The 20,693-nt window shown below is 44.1% G+C and overlaps 1 protein-coding gene across 1 annotated transcript in view; it reads right to left on the reverse strand.

Moving 5' to 3' along the window:
* Positions 1-20,693, reverse strand: part of LOC102941465 (complement receptor type 1) — a 195,833-nt gene that overhangs the window by 164,185 nt on the left and 10,955 nt on the right. Inside the window, exons 5-17 of the mRNA XM_043533800.1 lie at positions 20,181-20,263; positions 18,934-19,128; positions 17,445-17,513; positions 16,790-16,978; positions 13,956-14,144; positions 12,811-12,910; positions 11,852-12,104; positions 10,952-10,986; positions 10,537-10,619; positions 9,288-9,482; positions 6,254-6,442; positions 3,520-3,708; positions 866-904 (exon numbers count right to left, since the gene is read on the reverse strand). Of these exons, the coding sequence (XP_043389735.1) occupies positions 866-904; positions 3,520-3,708; positions 6,254-6,442; positions 9,288-9,482; positions 10,537-10,619; positions 10,952-10,986; positions 11,852-12,104; positions 12,811-12,910; positions 13,956-14,144; positions 16,790-16,978; positions 17,445-17,513; positions 18,934-19,128; positions 20,181-20,263 (1,808 nt within the window). The remainder of the gene's footprint in view (positions 1-865; positions 905-3,519; positions 3,709-6,253; positions 6,443-9,287; positions 9,483-10,536; positions 10,620-10,951; positions 10,987-11,851; positions 12,105-12,810; positions 12,911-13,955; positions 14,145-16,789; positions 16,979-17,444; positions 17,514-18,933; positions 19,129-20,180; positions 20,264-20,693) is intronic.

The raw sequence follows: 20,693 nt of genomic DNA on the forward strand, positions 1-20,693 counted from the left end.
CATCATCATCATATTCTTATGTCCAAGCTTTAGTTTGGCTTATTTAATTTCTTCCTTGACTGATGAAATATTTTAAAAGAATAAATACAAATCAGATAATCAGATTGTGGGCCAGTTAAACTACATTTAAAACTGCACAGTAGTTTGGGTTTGCGTATTCTCAGTCCACATGGATCAGGAAAACTGCTAGAAACCTGCTTGTAACAGCCGCCTCTAGCATAGCTGTGCTCCAAGCACACAGGGACCTTACCCACTGCTTGACAAAGCTGCTCAATGGCTCCAATTTTACAAGTCATTTAATTCTGATTGACCTCAGCAGGATTTATACATACGCTCAGGTGCTTTGATGAATGAATGGGGGCTGTGGGAATTCTTTGGGAAAGGTGTGTTTTCTTATTCCCAAGATGCTAGACTGTCAAATCCAACCTAGGAAGGATTTCCCTTCCTGGCTCCTATCCTTTCCATTGTTGGTGCGCACCAGACAAATAAGCAGTCCTCCCTTCTGTTCCCCAATATTTTGCACGCAACTTTAAGAAAGAGAGAATCACAGCAGGATTCTTTGCTCAGGAAAATATTGTGAATAAATAACTAAGAGTATTAATACAGGCTTCTGTCCAGGAAACAGCAGTGCAATCTCAACCATGGGCATATATTTTACATGGCACCACAAGGCAAAAGTTAATCAGTGGCAGAGAAATTCAAGATTCCTAAATCCAAGGACTCTTTAGGAGTTAAGCGGCGCGGGGTAGGGGTGGGGAGGGAATGAGATAGAGGAAGTGCAATAGTAAAATAGCCTGGACTGTGGACCTCAAAACAGTCACAGCTTTAGTGTTTCAAATTATTTTTTCAGTTTTAAGTTACTTACCGATGCCCAGGCCGATGCCCAGTTTATCAGTGCCAGACCCTGAAGAGAACAAAAATGTGAGCTAAAATATGAAACCGTGGTCATGTCAATAACTTAGAGGAACTCATCCACAATCCATGCATAAACACCTCTGTGACATTGCACCCCATAAAGCTTTATAGAAATATGTTTATGAGTGTAAATATGACATAACTGGAATATGTTTTAGGCTGGATATGCCATGTAACATATCTTTGCAAAGGTTATAATCTACTGAATATATTCATCCTATTGGTATGCGTGTATCATTTTTATATTTGAAGTTATGAGCGTTAGCTCTATGCCTGTATTGAAAGCAGTATGAAGGGCTTATTCAAGTAATTGGGAGTACTTAACTAACAATGGACTTTGGGAGACGCCAATCCGCATCCTGGGAAGGTTCAAACTAACATGTAAACAATGTGACTTGCCCAGGTGATTGCAAACTCCATTTTGGTGAGGGGATTTCACCCACAAGAGAGATTATGTAAGGCCCTGGAAACCCCTCCATTTTGTCTTCAGCCTGCTCAAAAGTGTGAGAGATTGCTGGACCCAGACTAGGAAAGAGTCTAGTCTGTCAAAGAAGCTTATTGGAACATCTCTGAGGGTGAGATTTTCCTACTGTTTTAGGCTTAGACTTGCGTGTGTGTGTTTTATTTTGCTTAGTAATTTACTTTGTTCTGTTATTACTTGGAACCACTTAAATCCTACTTTTTATATTTAATAAGATTTTTAATGATTAATTAATCCAGAGCAAGTAATTAATTCCTGGGGGAGGAAACAGCTGTGCATCTCTCTCTATCAGTGTTATAGAGGGTGAACAATTTATGAGTTTATCCTGTATAAGCTATATACAGAGTAAAACAGATTTATTTGGAGTTTGGATCCCCTTGAGCACTTCTTAAGCTGTTTTCAGTTAAGCCTGCAGCTTTTGGGGGACGTGGTTCAGACCTGGGTCTGTGTTTGTAGCAGGCTAGCGTGTCTGGCTCAACAAGGCAGGGTTCTGGAGTCCCAAGCTGGCAGGGAAAACGGGCTCAGGGGTAGTCTCAGCACATCAGGTGACAGTCCCAAGGGGGTGTCTGTGACCCAACCCCTCGCAACCATATTTTAAAATGAATAATCATTCGCGAGTGGAAACCATGATCTGACCTCACAAAGAAGAAAAGCAGCTTTTCAAGGGATTGCATACATATGTATCTTGTGATACAGGCAGGAAAACAGTTGCAAAAATGGCTGAACCAATCTCAGTTTAAAGGCTTTCAACAATATAAACCAAGAGATGTGAACTATTCTCTTACACAGTTTTCCAAGCCTGCACTGGCCAGCCATGTGTTTGTGAAAACACTGAGTAAGCACAGAATCATTACACATGGGCTGTCTGGATGGGGTATCAGAATATCCACCCTAGCATGTCGTCATAGGTTGGTGTTGGGGTATGTCTACATTGAAATTATACACCTGCACCTGGCCCACGCCTGCTTTCTAGGGCTAAGGGGCTGTTTAACGGTAACGCAGATATTTGGGCTCGGGCCTGCGACTTTCCCACCTCACAGGGACCTACAACCCCAGCTCGAGTCTGAGCCCAAACGTCTGCACCACAATTAAACAATCCCTTAGCCCGAGCCCTGGGAGCCCGAGTCAGCTGGCACGGGCCAGCCACGGATTTTGAATTGCACTGTAAACATATGTAAAAAGTGTTGCAATCAGTATTTCAAATTATCCAAATAGATCATTTCAAGAGACAGACTTTTGCTGTCCTTACTAGAAGAAGGTCATTTAGTATCTTCCATAGCTGCTGGTTAGACATTAAATGGGTAACTCCTTCCAAAGATTGAGCAGAACTGCCATCACCGATGTCAATGAGTTTTGCATTTAAAAATCAGACTCGTGTTAAAGCAATTCTCAGACTAAGATTTTTAGGGAAATTGTATGAAAGATTACAATACTAACAAGGAAGGTAGAGAGTGCACTGAAGTGGCCTTTCAAAGACTCCTAAAATAACTGAAACAATTGGTCCTTAGGAAATACCTCACTAATAAATTTATAGTCTTTAATGTTAACAATTTTAGTATAAAAAAATGGAGTATACATATTCACTTGTACCCATATTGTTCATCATAACTAAGTGCAGGACTCACGTTTACTGATGGCTTCAGTGTTGGCAGAAACACAGTTTGGGTTCTTTTGTTGTTGTTGTTGTTGTCGTATAAATAAAGCTCAATGATATGCAATTGGGACCTTTACGCAATATAGTAATATAAATGGTACTCTGCAGGTAAATCATTTCTGAAACAGCTTTATTTCATATTTGACAGGTGATGCAGCAAAACAGTAGAATATTAACTTTACTGCATTATTTGTGATTTCCAATTGCTGCTGGGAAGCGCAACGAAACAATGAAAAGCTTAACTACTGCAAACGCTGTCTACTGTTCAATAGTACTCTCTATGCTTTCTCTCTCCATTTAAAGCTTCATTTAAATTTAGCATCAAAACCTGACAAAAAAGTTTCTCCAAACTAAAATTGACAAGCCGGTGCTGAAATGTGAACCAGCTGTTTAACACAAAACACTCCTGTCTGCTCACAGAGGGCCACTTGCTCAATGGAGAGAGAAAAGTGACCAAAAAGACACCCACCTCTACAGAACTCAGGGCTTTCTGACCATGCTGAATTCTCAAGACAAGTAATGACAGGTGTCAGTTCGGTCCTCTCATATCCTGGACGACAGACATAACGCACAGTGGACCCCCTAGGATGGTAATTCTTCCTCTCATCTTCCTTACTTAAGGCAGCAGATTTTAACCTTGGGGGGGCACCACAGTCATCTAACCAAAAAAAAAAAGAAAGATTTAGCTATGAAGATAGGCATCAAAATTGTACTTTTAGCTTTCTATTTATATATAAACACACACACACGTTTTTAAAAAACCTTTGCCAAAAGTTTATGATTTAGAGGTAGTGTGACCAGATGTCTCGTTCTTAAAGGGACAGACCCGTTTTTTGGGACTTTTTCTTACGTAGGTGCCTACTACCCTCCACCCCCGTCCTGTTTGTTCAGAGTTGCTATCTGGTAGCCCTATTTAAAGGCAGCAGCAGCTATTACAGTACAGCCACGGAACAGCATCTGAGCATTAGAGCAGGACGCTTTACAAAATTTGCAGGGGAAGGGAGATTTTTTTACAATTATTTTTAAGGAAGAGAGGCAATCAACTTGGACAAAGTTAACTGGGTGCTGCTCCAAGCAGCGGGTGATACAAACTAAGCAGTAAAAGAGAAAAGGAAGGAGCTAAGAGAGAGAAAGGCATTGGTAGATTAAAGCATGTAGAAAGAGAAAGACAGATTTCCCCCCTGCACCTCATCTCCAATTCTAACTGAACATTCTGTTTACAACCACGGTGGTCTTCTTCAGCTTGAACCTTGTGACCTTCCCCGGGCTGTGTCCATCCTCTCCACTTTATTGAAGTCTCACACAGGACCTCTACCCCACCCCATCCTCCTTGACCTGTTTGTGCCTTGGACACCATCAAGCATTTCTACTTCTTTTAATCCCATCATCTACTGGCTTTTGTCACTCTATCCTCTCACGGTTTTTCTCCTGACTCTTCCATCTCGTACTTTCAGGTCTAGTTCAGTAGATCCTCCAACTCTCCCCCACCCCTGCCCCATCAGCAAGGATCTGCCAGGATTCTCTCCTCAGCCCACCCTCTTTTCCTTCTGCATCCTGTCTTCGGGATCTGATATGTTCTCTCAGCTTTGGATGCGATCGTCATATTGACAACTCACAAAACTCCCGTTTGGATTCCCTGCCAGTAGCTTAAACTGCACATGGCAAAAACAGAGCTTGTGTTCCCTTGCAAATCTTTCCCTCTCCACGTCCTCAGTCGCCACCGATTGAACAAAATCATCTTCTCTCAGCTGCTCATGCCTGTAATCTGGGCATTAGTTTTGACTCAGCCCTTTCTATAGATCCTCATGTCTCGACTGTATCCAAATCTTCCATTTTCCCTTCTTAAATTCCCCAAGATCCAGCTTTTCTCAGTCCAGACTGCCAAAGCTCTTGTCCAGGCCCTTATATTCTTCTCTATGGACTTGGCTTTTTTTCAGATTATGTAAACCCCTATTCTCTGCATCCCTCCACCAGGACTCCCTTCTTTACCACATCAAAAACAAGCTTCGTATCCTCTCTTTCAAACCACATCTCCTCACAGCCCTGCCTTACCTACCAGAGGTCTCATCTTGTCATGTCAACTACCAGCTGAGATCTACCAGCATACCCAACCATCGCCTCTTCAGCCACTTCTAGAGAACCTCCAGGCTTTCTTCCATAGCTGCTACTTTGACCTCTAAAATCTAATCTACATGAAAACAGGCTGCCCTCCCTCCCAACCACCTTCACCCATTTGTTTCATCCATTTGTTGCATCTTCTTGTTAATCTGGATTTAGAGTTCTTTAGGGCAGTGGTTTTCAAACTTTTTTTCTGGCGAGCCAGTTAAGAAAATTGTTGATGCCTATGTCCCAACGGAGCTGGGGATGAGCGTGTGGGAGGGGCTTAGGGCTGGGGCAGAGGGTTGGGGTGCGCGGGTGAGGGCTGCAGGGCGGGGCTGGGAATGAAGGGTTCAGGGTGTGTGGGGCTCTCTGGGCTAGGGTGCAGGAAGGGGTCAGAGCTCTGGCTGGGGATGAGGGGTTTGGGGAGCAGGAATAGGCTCCAGGTTTTAGGGGGGCTCAGGGCTGGGGAAGGGGATTGGGGCACAGGCTTATCTGGGGCAGCTCCCTGTCAGCGGTGCAGCAGGGATGCTAAGGCAGGCTTCCTGCCTATCCTGGCACCGGGAACCGTTCTGTGCCCCGGAAGCGGCCAGCAGCAGGTCTGGCTCCTAGGCGGAGGCGCGCAAACAGCTCCGTGCAGCTCTCACCTGCAGGCACCGCCCCCCCGGCTATCATTGGCCAGGACATTTATGCAATATAGTAATATAAGTGGTACTATTCAGCTATATCATTTCTGAAACAGCTTTATTTCATATATGCCAGGTGATGCAGCAAAACTGTATGAGCATCCCGAGGATGGAGGCATCCCCACCTATTTCTGTGAAGTTAAAACTCAAATATAAAATTACTTCCCATTCCTGTCAATCTTAATCGCACATTTCGGAACCAAGCACAAGTCGTCTCACTGATGGATGTTCCCAGGCTGCTTTGCAACAAGATTATTGAATAAGCAGGTTAACTGTATATTGTCACTGATCCAGCAAGGAACTTGAAACCAGTTACTAAAGCTAATTTTGAGTAGACCTATTCAGTGGGGGAATGTCTGACATTTCCATCAGTGAAGGGTGGCCCGAGCAAATTTGTTCCAGAGAAAATAAAATACTTACGATCACAAAACTCTCCAATGCTTGACCACTCTGAGTTTGGAAGGCAAACTACACTGTCTGACTTTCCAGGGATTTTAACACAGCCATCAACGCACTTGTATGTCACTTCTGCGTTGATAGGGAAGCCCCCTGTGTGATTAGCATCACGGGGGATGGCACGACGGAGCCTTGGCAGGGTCCCACACAGACCTATCAGAAAAACATAAGAACATACTCTCATTTCAATAGGAAAGATATTGATTTTAAATAATTTCACCCAGCTGCCTTTGTTGAAAAGGATCCTGACATGCCTTAGATGCTACAGGGACCTGCCACAGGTCAGCGAGCCCCGTTGTGGGGGGTTCCTCAGGTTTTCCAGTGGCCTATGAGCACAGATGAGCTTCACACAGCCAGAGGTTTAAACTAAAGGCATGTCTTCACTGCTGTGCTAGGTCAAGTTATTAAGACAGGAATTAGCCTAGGGAGAGCAACCACGCTGCAGAAGAATGGTGGAGGTGCAGAGAGTGATTGGATTAGCAGCACAGAGTAGCTGAGTCCCCACTGCATGACTAGCTCCCGCCTAAGCAACTCTCAGGCTCCCACCCACACTCCAAGTGGGCCACATTTTGAATCCAAAATTCTAGACATTTAGCAAATCCAAGTTCTTCCAATTTATCTGAGGAAGTACCAGCTCCTTCTGCTCCTTCAGGAGGGACAGTTGTGGGTTTGTCCTGGGTAATTATGACTAAGGCAAAAAGAAGAGGGCAAAAGCAGTTATGAACATTACATCAGTCTTCCATCACCAGCTGGCCACTCAGAGCCAGACGCTTACCAAACCAATATTTAGGAATCTGCAGCTTTAGAGAGAAGACATTCTTACCCCACTTACACGTTGTCACAGCGAGAGCCCATGTACTATCAGTTGGGCTACCCTGCAGGCTGCTGCTGGGATCCCATTCATATATTCTAGGGGAAGCCCATAGCAACCCCTACATTGAGCTGCCTACCACTTCCCTTTACAAACGTTCTCTCTCTCTCTCTCTTTTTTTTTCTTTTTTAAGAGCTCTAACAGTTCCGTGGTTTGCAGCAGGGATGGGAAAGGCTCAATGTGGTGCCTCTTGCTGCCAACATGAGTTACAAACTGCCAATATCTCTCATTTCCCTTCAGTTTTACTCATCAAAACTTCCTAGAGTGACTTCTAAAGCCCCTGAACATGCTGTTCTCACGGAGCATTCTCTGCAAGGTATTGCCATATGTTACTCAGAACTATGCATCTCCACCCCTCAAGTCAAAATATCCTTTGGCCTAAGAGAAGGTGCATTGCGTTGGGAATCAGGAGATCATAGAATAATAGAACCATAGAATATCAGGGTTGGAAGGGACCTCAGGAGGTCATCTAGTCCAAACCCCTGCTCAAAGCAGGACTGATCCCCAATTAAATCATCCCAGCCAGGGCTTTGTCAAGCCTGACCTTTAAAACTTCTAAGGAAGAAGATTCCACCACCTCCCTCGGTAACGCATTCCAGTGTTTCACCACTCTCCTACTGAAAAAGTTTTTCCTAATATCCAACCTAAATCTCCCCCACTGCAACTTGAGACCATTACTCCTTGTCCTGTCATCCGCTACCACTGAGAATAGTCTAGATCCATCCTCTTTGGAACCCCCTTTCAGGTAGTTGAAAGCAGCTATCAAATCCCCCCTCATTCTTCTCTTCTGTAGACTAACCAATCCCAATTCCCTCAGCCTCTCCTCATAAGTCATGTGTTCCAGTTCCCTAATCATTTTTGTTGCCCTCCGCTGGACTCTCTCCAATTTTGCCACATCCTTCTTGTAGTGTGGGGCCCAAAACTGGACACAGTACTCCAGATGAGGCCTCACCAAAGTCGAATAGAGGGGAACGATCACGTCCCTCGATCTGCTGGCAATGCCCCTACTTATACATCCCAAAATGCCATTGGCCTTCTTGACAACAAGGGCACACTGTTGACTCATATCCAGCTTCTCGTCCACTGTAACCCCTAGGTCCTTTTCTGCAGAACTTCTGCCGAGCCATTCGGTCCCTAGTCTGTAGCGGTGCATTGGATTCTTCCGTCCTAACCGCAGGAGTCTGCACTTGTCCTTGTTGAACCTCATCAGATTTCTTTTGGCCCAATCCTCCAATTTGTCTAGGGCTCTCTGTATCCTATCCCTACCCTCCAGCGTATCTACCTCTCCTCCCAGTTTAGTGTCATCTGCAAACTTGCTGAGGGTGCAATCCACCCCATCCTCCAGATCATTAATTAAGATATTGAGATGATGAGTTCAACTCTCATTATTTCTACTGACTGGTGTTAACAATCCTGTGCCCTTCAAAACCCAAGTTCGCACTGAGCAACCCATCCTCCCTGAATAAAAGTTACATAAGCTAGGAAGAGAACCCAGATCTCTAATCTGGCAGACCCAAGTCTCATCCACTTAGCCTAACCGAAAGAATTTGCCAAATCTAAATATTTGGCGATGCAGTGTGTACAATGAGGCTATTTGTGAATATATAATCCATTGTTTTAGTGTGCTGTGCATCCTCCTCTAGCGGTTGGTCCATATAACAATTTACTCCTGCTGCCACCTATTATAATTCAAGTTAAAGAACTATAGAGGTCGATGCTGCAGTACCTTAGGCCCAAGAGTCAAACCTCAATGACACATGGAGGTAGAAGATGGGACATTACCTCCACATACACGTCTTTGTTCTTTTTAAAAAGCCCAAACCTTACATAAAAACCCACAGCAGAAACAAGTTATTAAAATTGTAGAGCACTCAGAAGGTAGGAAGTCACAGAATTAAGGTTACCCATGAGATCTTAATTTTTCCTCCTTTGGTGTACGTGAAGCGACAGCCATTTCTTCAGGATTATGTTTCCCACAGCAACCAGGTTTCCCACAAGTTATATCTTTAGAGGATTAATGCCTAACTCAATTTCCTCATGTTTATGGGTTTGCCTAGCAACCAAAATATTGTTTTTTCTGGTGGGAGAAAGTAGAACAAGAGGAAGATTAAAAAAATAGGCAGTCACCTTTGCATTCAGGGGCAGACCCATTCCAGACTCCATTGATGTTATCTTTAGTTGTACAGTGAATGGAGGCCTCTCCAGTAAGCGAGAAATTATGGTCACATTTGTAAGTTACCGATGAGTTACGGTGAAAGATTTCCATGTTGCTGCCATTGTGTGTCCCATTGACAATATCAGGAGGAGGAGAACAAGTAATCGCTGAAGGAAAAGAGAATAGCACCATGAATATTAATGCACTTTTCAGTTAGAGGTGAATTGTAAAGATTAAGTAAACATTTGTTTACAATTCCTCCCCAAAAGGGGGAAAAAATGTAACCTTTTGAGAGTGTAATTAGTACTGTGTTTTAACAAAATGCGAGGCATTACCTTCCTTAGATTTACAAGGCTTTCTGCTTTCAAACTTTTCTCCACTCCCAACATCCGTTCAGCTAGAAGATTTTGGCTCCATTAAACAAATCCTGGATAACAGCCTTGTCAGACCACATCCCTCCCCCACATTATATATAAGGAGCTTGGCTCTTTGATTGACATCCTTGAAAGACAATAGTTGTGCTTCTACAATGTTCCAGAAGCTGAAAGCTTAAATTATGACTTTCCTTCTAACTGCAGCTGGTTCTAGACCAGATGGCGATAGCCTGGTTGACAGATCCCCAGGTAGTGTCCAAAAGGACAAAATAGTTAAAGCAAATAAATTGGGAAGAAGAAGTTTAAATACTGGATTTCACTCTGAAATAGCCTGAGATTTTGAATGTGGAGTCCCAGGGTTGGTTGGTTGGTTGGTTGGTTTTGAGGCGAAGGGAAGAGAATAATTAACGGGGAGGAATTACACTAAATAAAAAAAAGTTGGATGAAAGACTTCAAAAGCAGCAGAGATTATTTGGGGAGGAATGAGAAACCAATCCAACTCCACCATCCCCGTGTTCAGGGTTCAATTGTGATGAGGTCGTTAGTTGGGTTGGAATCTATACACCAGACAGCAATCTCAAGAGGAGTGCTCTGTAGGGATAGAGAGGGCTGTGGGGTTTTTTGTTTGTTTGTTTGAAGTGTGGCTTCCACAGAAGGCACCAGCAACACAATGGATCCTCCTACACTTTCATCAGACTTCCCCGCTCCCAAAAATATATACATATATGATCGATAATGGACATCGAGTGAATATGAAACACACATGAAAGCTCTGTGAGCTCTGTAATGGTTACTCTGAAACAGTTCCAATCACGAGTTCTTCTTAAATCCATAAAAATAGCCTGACCTTGACAAGTTGGAAGTGGACTCCATTCAACTTGATCTCCCTTCCGCAAACATTGGATGAAAGTCCGCCCACGTAATCTGAACCTAAAGAAAAGAGAAAAAGCTTCTTACCTAACTATCTAATTACTCCTGTAATAACCCCTTTTCCAAAATTCTGGACCTGTAGAGTCATTCCTGCTGTAAGTACGAACATGATCCCTAGGACCACGGAATGCTGATTGGTTAAAATCAATGTAGAACAAGCAAATAGGTGGCTTGAAGACTGCAGAGACCATGTGAGCAGGTGAAATCCTTCCCCTTAAAGTCTATACTAGCTAGATGCTTGGGAATTCCTGGGCAATACCTTTGTTAAACCTTAGCAAAAGGAAACAACAAGTAAGTGTCTTTTCTCCACATTTTTAATGCTTATTTCTTACATCTCCAGAAGGTGGAAGAAGTCCCTAGGTAAGTTCTAGAATTTGAAAAACACTAAAGAAATGAGTAATTTTCCAGACTGTTGAAGTGTTTGTATGTCAAAGAGGTTTGCATTTGCAGAGTAAGAGGCTGCGTCACACCTCCCTCGCTCCAATCTGCAGAACAGTGTTCCGGATGTGTGCTTTTGCCATTCTACCCCTTTGATTACAGCCCCAGCTAAACGGGGAGAACAGTACTCAAAGGGTATCTCTGTCACTCTGGAAGTCAGTAGCTCAGTCTGTTTAGTGCCATCATTCCTCTTCCTATTTTAACTCTGCTCTTTTACCAAAGAGTTGCCAACAGTCCACACCCAAGACCCACTTAGCTAGACCGCTAGCTAATGCTTGCACAGGAAGTACGGTACTGCATACTGGCAATGCAGTCACTTAGCCTTCGCTACTTCTTTTAACACTACAGGCTAAAGGTCGTGGCCTTATTTATTTGGGAAAGAGGTTTAGAGAAATAGATGAGAGGTGCCCCTAGTAAAGCTGGTTTCTGCAGGGTCTTTCACCAGTCTGCTGAAACGGCAGGGGCTAACAAGGATAGACATGAACATCATTTGTGGCCAGGTGGCTACTGCTTTTCTTCCAACTTAGAACATTACATGCAAAGGCCTCTTGTGCTGGCAGAAACAACAGGGCGAGAAGACAGCTGCCCAAGGGCTGTCCCGCTGCTGCCACTCTTTCAAAACCTGAACGTCTCAATGTCCAAACCTCATCAGCCCACTTAAACCCAAAGTTTTCGTTGGCGGACACAATTCCAAGGTGTGCAGCTCCTGTGCGCTTCTGCACAGGAAAATGTGAAGTACCACAACAAATGGCTCGGACATTCTTGTGGGTACAACTCAGATGCAGTATTGCCTAGAGGAAAAACCACCGGACTGGGACTCGGGAAACTTGGATTCCATTCTCATTTCTGCCTCTGTCCTGTGGGTGACCTTGGGAAGTCACTTCCCCTCTGCGCTTCAGTTTCCCCATCTGTAAAATGAGGTAAACAATACTGCCCTCCTTTGCAAAGTGATTTGATATCTGGTAACAGCTAGTTGGTATTACATCACCTGAGAAGTAGGCCGATAGCTCAGCTACAGGAAAAGGCATTCTCCTTGTCTCCCAATCTCTGTGAGGTTTGAAGACAGAGAATCATAGGACTGGAAGGAACCTCGAGAGTCCAGTCTCCTGCACTCAGGCAGGACTAAGTATTATCCAGACCATCCCGGACAGACGTTTGTCTAACCTGCTCTTAAAAATCTCCGCTGACAGAGATTCCACAACTTCCCTAGGCAAATTATTCCATAACCAGCCCCTCCCAATCATTCTAATCCCGGCACAGGGATCTAAACCTTGCTGCCTGCACATACCACCAAAATGGGTGACACAGTGAAAAACAAAATGATATATTAATTAAAACGAAGACATCCATGCTCATGCCACGTGCTTCCCTGTTGAATTACTCTGATGTCCAGAAAGTACCCGCACAATCCAATGAAACTAGAATCCAATCACATATTATGGTAGTTTTTTCCAACAGCAGCTTGAACAAATTGAAGCACACCCCATGATGCCGTAGCTGCACCTGCTTCCTCCCAACTTAATCTTTCAACTGGAGGACTGAGGGATCATAATCCACACCTGGCCAAATTCAGCTTGAAGGTTATACTTTTTAAATAGAGCCCTGAAGCCAGGACAGCAGATCTGTAGCACTTGCTCAGATTATGTTTTTAAATTAGATCGGAATTTCTATTATTAATTTTCCACTGTTCCCCAGTAGCTCTACACCAAACTAAGCTCTGTGAATTACTCAGCACCGGTTGCCCAAAACTCACCCGTCATCACAAATTATGTTGACTTTTGCACCATACAGGTCATTTGTTACATCAACAGCTCTGCCATGCTCTGGTCCTTTTGGAACACCACAAGATTTCCCTAGCACAGAACGAGATCACTATTAGCACGTTATGTTGCTTCAACAAACTCTAACATACTTAGAAGAGACTATGGCTGGGGTGGCCAAACTGTGGCTCGCAAGCCGCACGTGGCTCTTTTACAGTTAAAGTGCAGCTCACGGAGCCTTCCTACCATACTTGCGGGGGGGTGGGACCTCTGCCTGGGGGCAGGGTGGTGGGTTAGGGGCTACCGCCCAGCAGAGAGGGAATCTCAGGGCTTCAGCAGGAGCGGGGTGAAGCCCCGAGCCCCAGCAGACGCCTCCTGCTCCAGCGCTTGAACGTCTGAAGATTGTTGTATGCGGCTCGAAGGGTCAGTAAGTTTGGCCACCCGTGGACTGTGGCAATGGCAATGGCAGACTCACAGTCCAGTTAGTTCACTCTCCTGGGTTTTGCAGGGAATACAACAGACACAGACTCAATATAGGCAGCTTTGCCAAAACTTACGGTATTCTTGACAATGCGGGCCATCTGTCATTTAAGTTTTGATATGTATTTTGGTATTTGAACAGCTTTGCCATACATATAGTTATTAAATATTGTATTTATTTTTTAATACGGTGATTCCGTTTGGTTGAACTGTGTGCAGAATGAGTGGTGTCTGAGGCTAGAGTTTTTAAATGTGTGAACTTTTAGAAATGACAAAAATAATACGAATATTCTCCTTCACATATAGTTTCCAGGGATACTGTGCTCACCATTTTTAAATGGATATTTACCACAGTAGGATATTAACTTTACTGCATTATTTGTGATTTCCAATTGCTGCTGGGAAGCACAACGAAACAATGAAAAGCTTAACTACTGCAAACGCTGTCTACTGTTCAATAGTACTCTCTATGCTTTCTCTCTCCATTTAAAGCTTCATTTAAATTTAACATCAAAACCTGACAAAAAAGTTTCTCCAAACTAAAATTGACAAGCCGGTGCTGAAATGTGAACCAGCTGTTTAACACAAAACACTCCTGTCTGCTCACAGAGGGCCACTCGCTCAATGGAGAGAGAAAAGTGACCAAAAAGACACCCACCTCTACAGAACTCAGGGCTTTCTGACCATGTTAAATTCTCAAGACAAGTAATGACAGGTGTCAGTTCGGTCCTCTCATATCCTGGACGACAGACATAACGCACAGTGGACCCCCTAGGATGGTAATTCTTCCTCTCATCTTCCTTACTTAAGGCAGCAGATTTTAACCTTGGGGGGGCACCACAGTCATCTAACCAAAAAAAAAAAGAAAAAAAAGACACAGGGTCTGAAAGATTTAGCTATGAAGATAGGCATCAAAATTGTACTTTTAGCTTTCTATTTATATAAAAAAACACACACATGTTTTTAAAAAACCTTTGCCAAAAGTTTATGATTTAGAGGTAGTGTGACCAGATGTCTCGTTCTTAAAGGGACAGACCCATTTTTGGGACTTTCTCTTACGTAGGTGCCTTCTACCCTCCACCCCCGTCCTGTTTGTTCAGAGTCGCTATCTGGTAGCCCTATTTAAAGGCAGTAGCAGCTATTACAGTACAGCTACGGAACAGCATCTGAGCATTAGAGCAGGACGCTTTACAAAATATGTAGGGGAAGGGAAATTTTTTTACAATTATTTTTAAGGAAGAGAGGCAAGCAACTTGGACAAAGTTAACTGGGTGCTGCTCCAAGCAGCGGGTGATACAAACTAAGGAGTAAAAGAGAAAAGGAAGGAGCTAAGCAAGAGAAAGGCACTGGTAGATTAAAGCATGTAGAAAGAGAAAGACAGATTTCCCCCCTGCACCTCATCTCCAATTCTAACTGAACATTCTGTTTACAACCACGGTGGTCTTCTTCAGCTTGAACCTTGTGACCTTCCCCGGGCTGTGTCCATCCTCTCCACTTTATTGAAGTCTCACACAATTCCCAGGACCTCTACCCCACCCCATTCTCCTTGACCTCTTCGTGCCTTGGACACCATCAAGCATTTCTACTTCTTTTAATCCCATCATCTACTGGCTTTTGTCACTCTATCCTCTCACGGTTTTTCTCCTGACTCTTCCATCTCGTACTTTCCGGTCTAATACAGTGGATCCTCCAACTCTCCCCCACCTCTGCCCCATCAGCAAGGATTTGCCAGGATTCTCTCCTCAGCCCACCCTCTTTTCCTTCTGCATCCTGTCTTCGGGATCTGATATGTTCTCTCAGCTTTGGATGCGATCGTTATATTGACAACTCACAAAACTCCCGTTTGGATTCCCTGCCAGTAGCTTAAACTGCACATGGCAAAAACAGAGCTTGTGTTCCCTTGCAAATCTTTCCTTCTCCACGTCTTCAGTCGCCACCGATTGAACAAAATCATCCTCCTCTCAGCTGCTCATGCCTGTAATCTGGGCATTAGTTTTGACTCAGCCCTTTCTATGGACCCTCATGTCCTGGCTGTATCCAAATCTTGCCATTTTCCCTTCTTAAATTCCCCAAGATCCAGCTTTTCTCAGTCCAGACTGCCAAAGCTCTTGTCCAGGCTCTTATATTCTTCTCTATGGACTTGGCTTTTTTTCAGATTATGTAAACCCCTATTCTCTGCATCCCTCTACCAGGACTCCCTTCTTTACCACATCAAAAACAAGCTTCGTATCCTCTCTTTCAAAGCTCTTCTCCTCACAGCCCTGTCTTACCTACCAGAGGACTCATCTTGTCATGTCAACTACCAGCTGAGATCTACCAGCATACCCAACCATCGCCTCTTCAGCCACTTCTAGAGAACCTCCAGGCTTTCTTCCATAGCCGCTACTTTGACCTCTAAAAAAACTCCTATTTTTGCTGTAGTGCCTGTAGAACCCTGCTATTTTATACAAGCCAGAAATGAGGCCAGCCACACTGCAAGCACAGCTAATCTACATGAAAACAGGCTGCCCTCCCTCCCAACCACCTTCACCCATTTGTTGCATCTTCTTGTTAATCTGGATTTAGAGTTCTTTAGGGCAGTGGTTTTCAAACTTTTTTTCTGGCGAGCCAGTTAAGAAAACTGTTGATGCCTACGTCCCAACGGAGCTGGGGTTGAGGGGTGTGGTAGGGGCTTAGGGCTGGGGCAGAGGGTTGGAGTGCGTGGGTGAGGGCTGCAGGGCGGGGCTGGGAATGAAGGGTTTAGGCTGTGTGGGGCTCTCTGGGCTAGGGTGCAGGAAGGGGTCAGGGCTCTGGCCGGGGATGAGGGGTTTGGGGAGCAGGAATAGGCTCCAGGTTTTAGGGGGGCTCAGGGCTGGGGAAGGGGATTGGGGCACAGGCTTATCTGGGGCAACTCCCTGTCAGCGGTGCAGCACGGATGCTAAGGCAGGCTTCCTGCCTATCCTGGCACCGGGAACTGTTCTGTGGCCCGGAAGCGGCCAGCAGCAGGTCTGGCTCCTAGGCGGAGGCGCGCAAACAGCTCCGTGCAGCTCTCACCTGCAGGCACCGCTCCCCTGGCTATCATTGGCCAGGACATTTATGCAATATAGTAATATAAGTGGTACTATTCAGCTATATCATTTCTGAAACAGCTTTATTTCATATATGCCAGGTGATGCAGCAAAACTGTATGAGCATCCCGAGGATGGAGGCATCCCCACCTATTTCTGTGAAGTTAAAACTCAAATATAAAATTACTTCCCATTCCTGTCAATCTTAATCGCACATTTCGGAACCAAGCACAAGCCGTCTCACTGATGGATGTTCCCAGGCCACTTTGCAACAAGATTATTGAATAAGCAGGTTAACTGTATATTGTCACTGATCCAGCAAGGAACTTGAAACCAGTTACTAAAGCTAATTTTGAGTAGACCTATTCAGTGGGGGAATGTCTGACATTTCCACCAGCGAAAGGTGGCCCGAGCAAATTTGTTCCAGAGAAAATAAAATACTTACGATCACAAAACTCTCCAATGCTTGACCACTCTGAGTTTGGAAGGCAAACTACACTGTCTGACTTTCCAGGGATTTTAACACAGCCATCAACGCACTTGTATGTCACTTCTGCGTTGATAGGGAAGCCCCCTGTGTGATTAGCATCACGGGGGATGGCACGACGGAGCCTTGGCAGGGTCCCACACAGACCTATCAGAAAAACATAAGAACATACTCTCATTTCAATAGGAAAGATATTGATTTTAAATAATTTCACCCAGCTGCCTTTGTTGAAAAGGATCCTGACATGCCTTAGATGCTACAGGGACCTGCCACAGGTCAGCGAGCCCCGTTGTGGGGGGTTCCTCAGGTTTTCCAGTGGCCTATGAGCACAGATAAGCTTCACACAGCCAGAGGTTTAAACTAAAGGCATGTCTTCACTGCTGTGCTAGGTCAAGTTATTAAGACAGGAATTAGCCTAGGGAGAGCAACCACGCTGCAGAAGAATGGTGGAGGTGCAGAGAGTGATTGGATTAGCAGCACAGAGTAGCTGAGTCCCCACTGCATGACTAGCTCCCGCCTAAGCAACTCTCAGGCTCCCACCCACACTCCAAGTGGGCCACATTTTGAATCCAAAATTCTAGACATTTAGCAAATCCAAGTTCTTCCAATTTATCTGAGGAAGTACCAGCTCCTTCTGCTCCTTCAGGAGGGACAGTTGTGGGTTTGTCCTGGGTAATTATGACTAAGGCAAAAAGAAGAGGGCAAAAGCAGTTTTGAACATTACATCAGTCTTCCATCACCAGCTGGCCACTCAGAGCCAGGAGCTTGCCAAACCAATATTTAGGAATCTGCAGCTTTAGAGAGAAGACATTCTTACCCCACTTACACGTTGTCACAGCGAGAGCCCATGTACTATCAGTTGGGCTACCCTGCAGGCTGCTGCTGGGATCCCATTCATATATTCTAGGGGAAGCCCATAGCAACCCCTACATTGAGCTGCCTACCACTTCCCTTTACAAACGTTCTCTCTCTCTCTCTTTTTTTTTTTCTTTTTTAAGAGCTCTAACAGTTCCGTGGTTTGCAGCAGGGATGGGAAAGGCTCAATGTGGTGCCTCTTGCTGCCAACATGAGTTACAAACTGCCAATATCTCTCATTTCCCTTCAGTTTTACTCATCAAAACTTCCTAGAGTGACTTCTAAAGCCCCTGAACATGCTGTTCTCACGGAGCATTCTCTGCAAGGTATTGCCATATGTTACTCAGAACTATGCATCTCCACCCCTCAAGTCAAAATATCCTTTGGCCTAAGAGAAGGTGCATTGCGTTGGGAATCAGGAGATCATAGAATAATAGAACCATAGAATATCAGGGTTGGAAGGGACCTCAGGAGGTCATCTAGTCCAACCCCCTGCTCAAAGCAGGACCGATCCCCAATTAAATCATCCCAGCCAGGGCTTTGTCAAGCCTGACCTTAAAAAATTCTAAGAAAGGACATTCCACCACCTCCCTCGGTAACGCATTCCAGTGTTTCACCACCCTCCTAGTGAAAAAGATTTTCCTAATATCCAACCTAAATCTCCCCCACTGCAACTTGAGACCATTACTCCTTGTCCTGTCATCTGCTAATACTGAGAGTAGTCTAGATCCATCCTCTCTGAAACCCCCTTTCAGGTAGTTGAAAGCAGCTATCAAATCCCCCCTCATTCTTCTCTTCTGCAGACTAAACAATCCCAGTTCCCTCAGCCTCTCCTCATAAGTCATGTGTTCCAGTACCCTAATCATTTAAATGACACATGGAGGTAGAGGATGGGACATTACCTCCACATACACGTCTTTGTTCTTTTTAAAAAACCCAGAAGTTACATAAAACCCACAGCAGAAACAAGTTATTAAAATTGTAGAGCACTCAGAAGGTAGGAAGTCACAGAATTAAGGTTACCCATGAGATCTTAATTTTTCTTCCTTTGGTGTACGTGAAGCGACAGCCATTTCTTCAGGATTATGTTTCCCACAGCAACCAGGTTTCCCACAAGTTATATCTTTAGAGGATTAATGCCTAACTCAATTTCCTCATGTTTATGGGTTTGCCTAGCAACCAAAATATTGTTTTTTCTGGTGGGAGAAAGTAGAACAAGAGGAAGATAAAAAAGAATAGGCAGTCACCTTTGCATTCAGGGGCAGACCCATTCCAGACTCCATTGATGTTATCTTTAGTTGTACAGTGAATGGAGGCCTCTCCAGTAAGCGAGAAATTATGGTCACATTTGTAAGTTACCGATGAGTTACGGTGAAAGATTTCCATGTTGCTGCCATTGTGTGTCCCATTGACAATATCAGGAGGAGGAGAACAAGTAATCGCTGAAGGAAAAGAGAATGGCATCATGAATATTAATGCACTTTTCAGTTAGAGGTGAATTGTAAAGATTAAGTAAACATTTGTTTACCATTCCTCCCCAAAAGGGGGAAAAAATGTAACCTTTTGAGAGTGTAATTAGTACTGTGTTTTAACAAAATGCGAGGCATTACCTTCCTTAGATTTACAAGGCTTTCTGCTTTCAAACTTTTCTCCACTCCCAACATCCATTCAGCTAGAAGATTTTGGCTCCATTAAACAAATCCTGGATAACAGACTTGTCAGACCACATCCCTCCCCCACATTATATATAAGGAGCTTGGCTCTTTGATTGACATCCTTGAAAGACAATAGTTGTGCTTCTACAATGTTCCAGAAGCTGAAAGCTTAAATTATGACTTTCCTTCTAACTGCAGCTGGTTCTAGACCAGATGGCGATAGCCTGGTTGACAGATCCCCAGGTAGTGTCCAAAAGGACAAAATAGTTAAAGCAAATAAATTGGGAAGAAGAAGTTTAAATACTGGATTTCACTCTGAAATAGCCTGAGATTTTGAATGTGGAGTCCCAGGGTTGGTTGGTTGGTTGGTTGGTTTTGAGGCGAAGGGAAGAGAATAATTAACAGGGAGGAATTACACTAAATAAAAAAAAGTTGGATGAAAGACTTCAAAAGCAGCAGAGATTATTTAGGGAGGAATGAGAAACCAATCCAACTCCACCATCCCCGTGTTCAGGGTTCAATTGTGATGAGGTCGTTAGTTGGGTTGGAATCTATACACCAGACAGCAATCTCAAGAGGAGTGCTCTGTAGGGATAGAGAGGGCTGTGGGGTTTTTTGTTTGTTTGTTTGAAGTGTGGCTTCCACAGAAGGCACCAGCAACACAATGGATCCTCCCACACTTTCATCAGACTTCCCCGCTCCCAAAAATATATATATATGATCGACAATCGACATCGAGTGAATATGAAACACACATGAAAGCTCTGTGAGCTCTGTAATGGTTACTCTGTAACAGTTCCAATCATGAGTTCTTCTTAAATCCATAAAAAGAGCCTGACCTTGACAAGTTGGAAGTGGACTCCATTCAACTTGATCTCCCTTCCGCAAACATTGGATGAAAGTCCGCCCACGTAATCTGAACCTAAAGAAAAGAGAAAAAGCTTCTTACCTGACTATCTAATTACTCCTGTAATAACCCCTCTTCCAAAATTCTGGACCTGTAGGGTCATTCCTGCTGTAAGTACGAACATGATCCCTAGGACCATGGAATGCCGATTGGTTAAAATCAATGTGGAACAAGCAAATAGGTGGCTTGAAGACTGCAGAGACCATGTGAGCAGGTGAAATCCTTCCCCTTAAAGTCTATACTAGCTAGATGCTTGGGAATTCCTGGGCAATACCTTTGTTAAACCTTAGCAAAGGGAAACAACAAGTAAGTGTCTTTTCTCCACATTTTTAATGCTTATTTCTTACATCTCCAAAAGGTGGAAGAAGTCCCTAGGTAAGTTCTAGAATTTGAAAAACACTAAAGAAATTAGTAATTTTCCAGACTGTTAAAGTGTTTGCATGTC

Source organism: Chelonia mydas, chromosome 21, assembly GCF_015237465.2.
Source record: "Chelonia mydas isolate rCheMyd1 chromosome 21, rCheMyd1.pri.v2, whole genome shotgun sequence".
Classification (NCBI taxonomy): Eukaryota; Metazoa; Chordata; order Testudines; family Cheloniidae; genus Chelonia; species Chelonia mydas.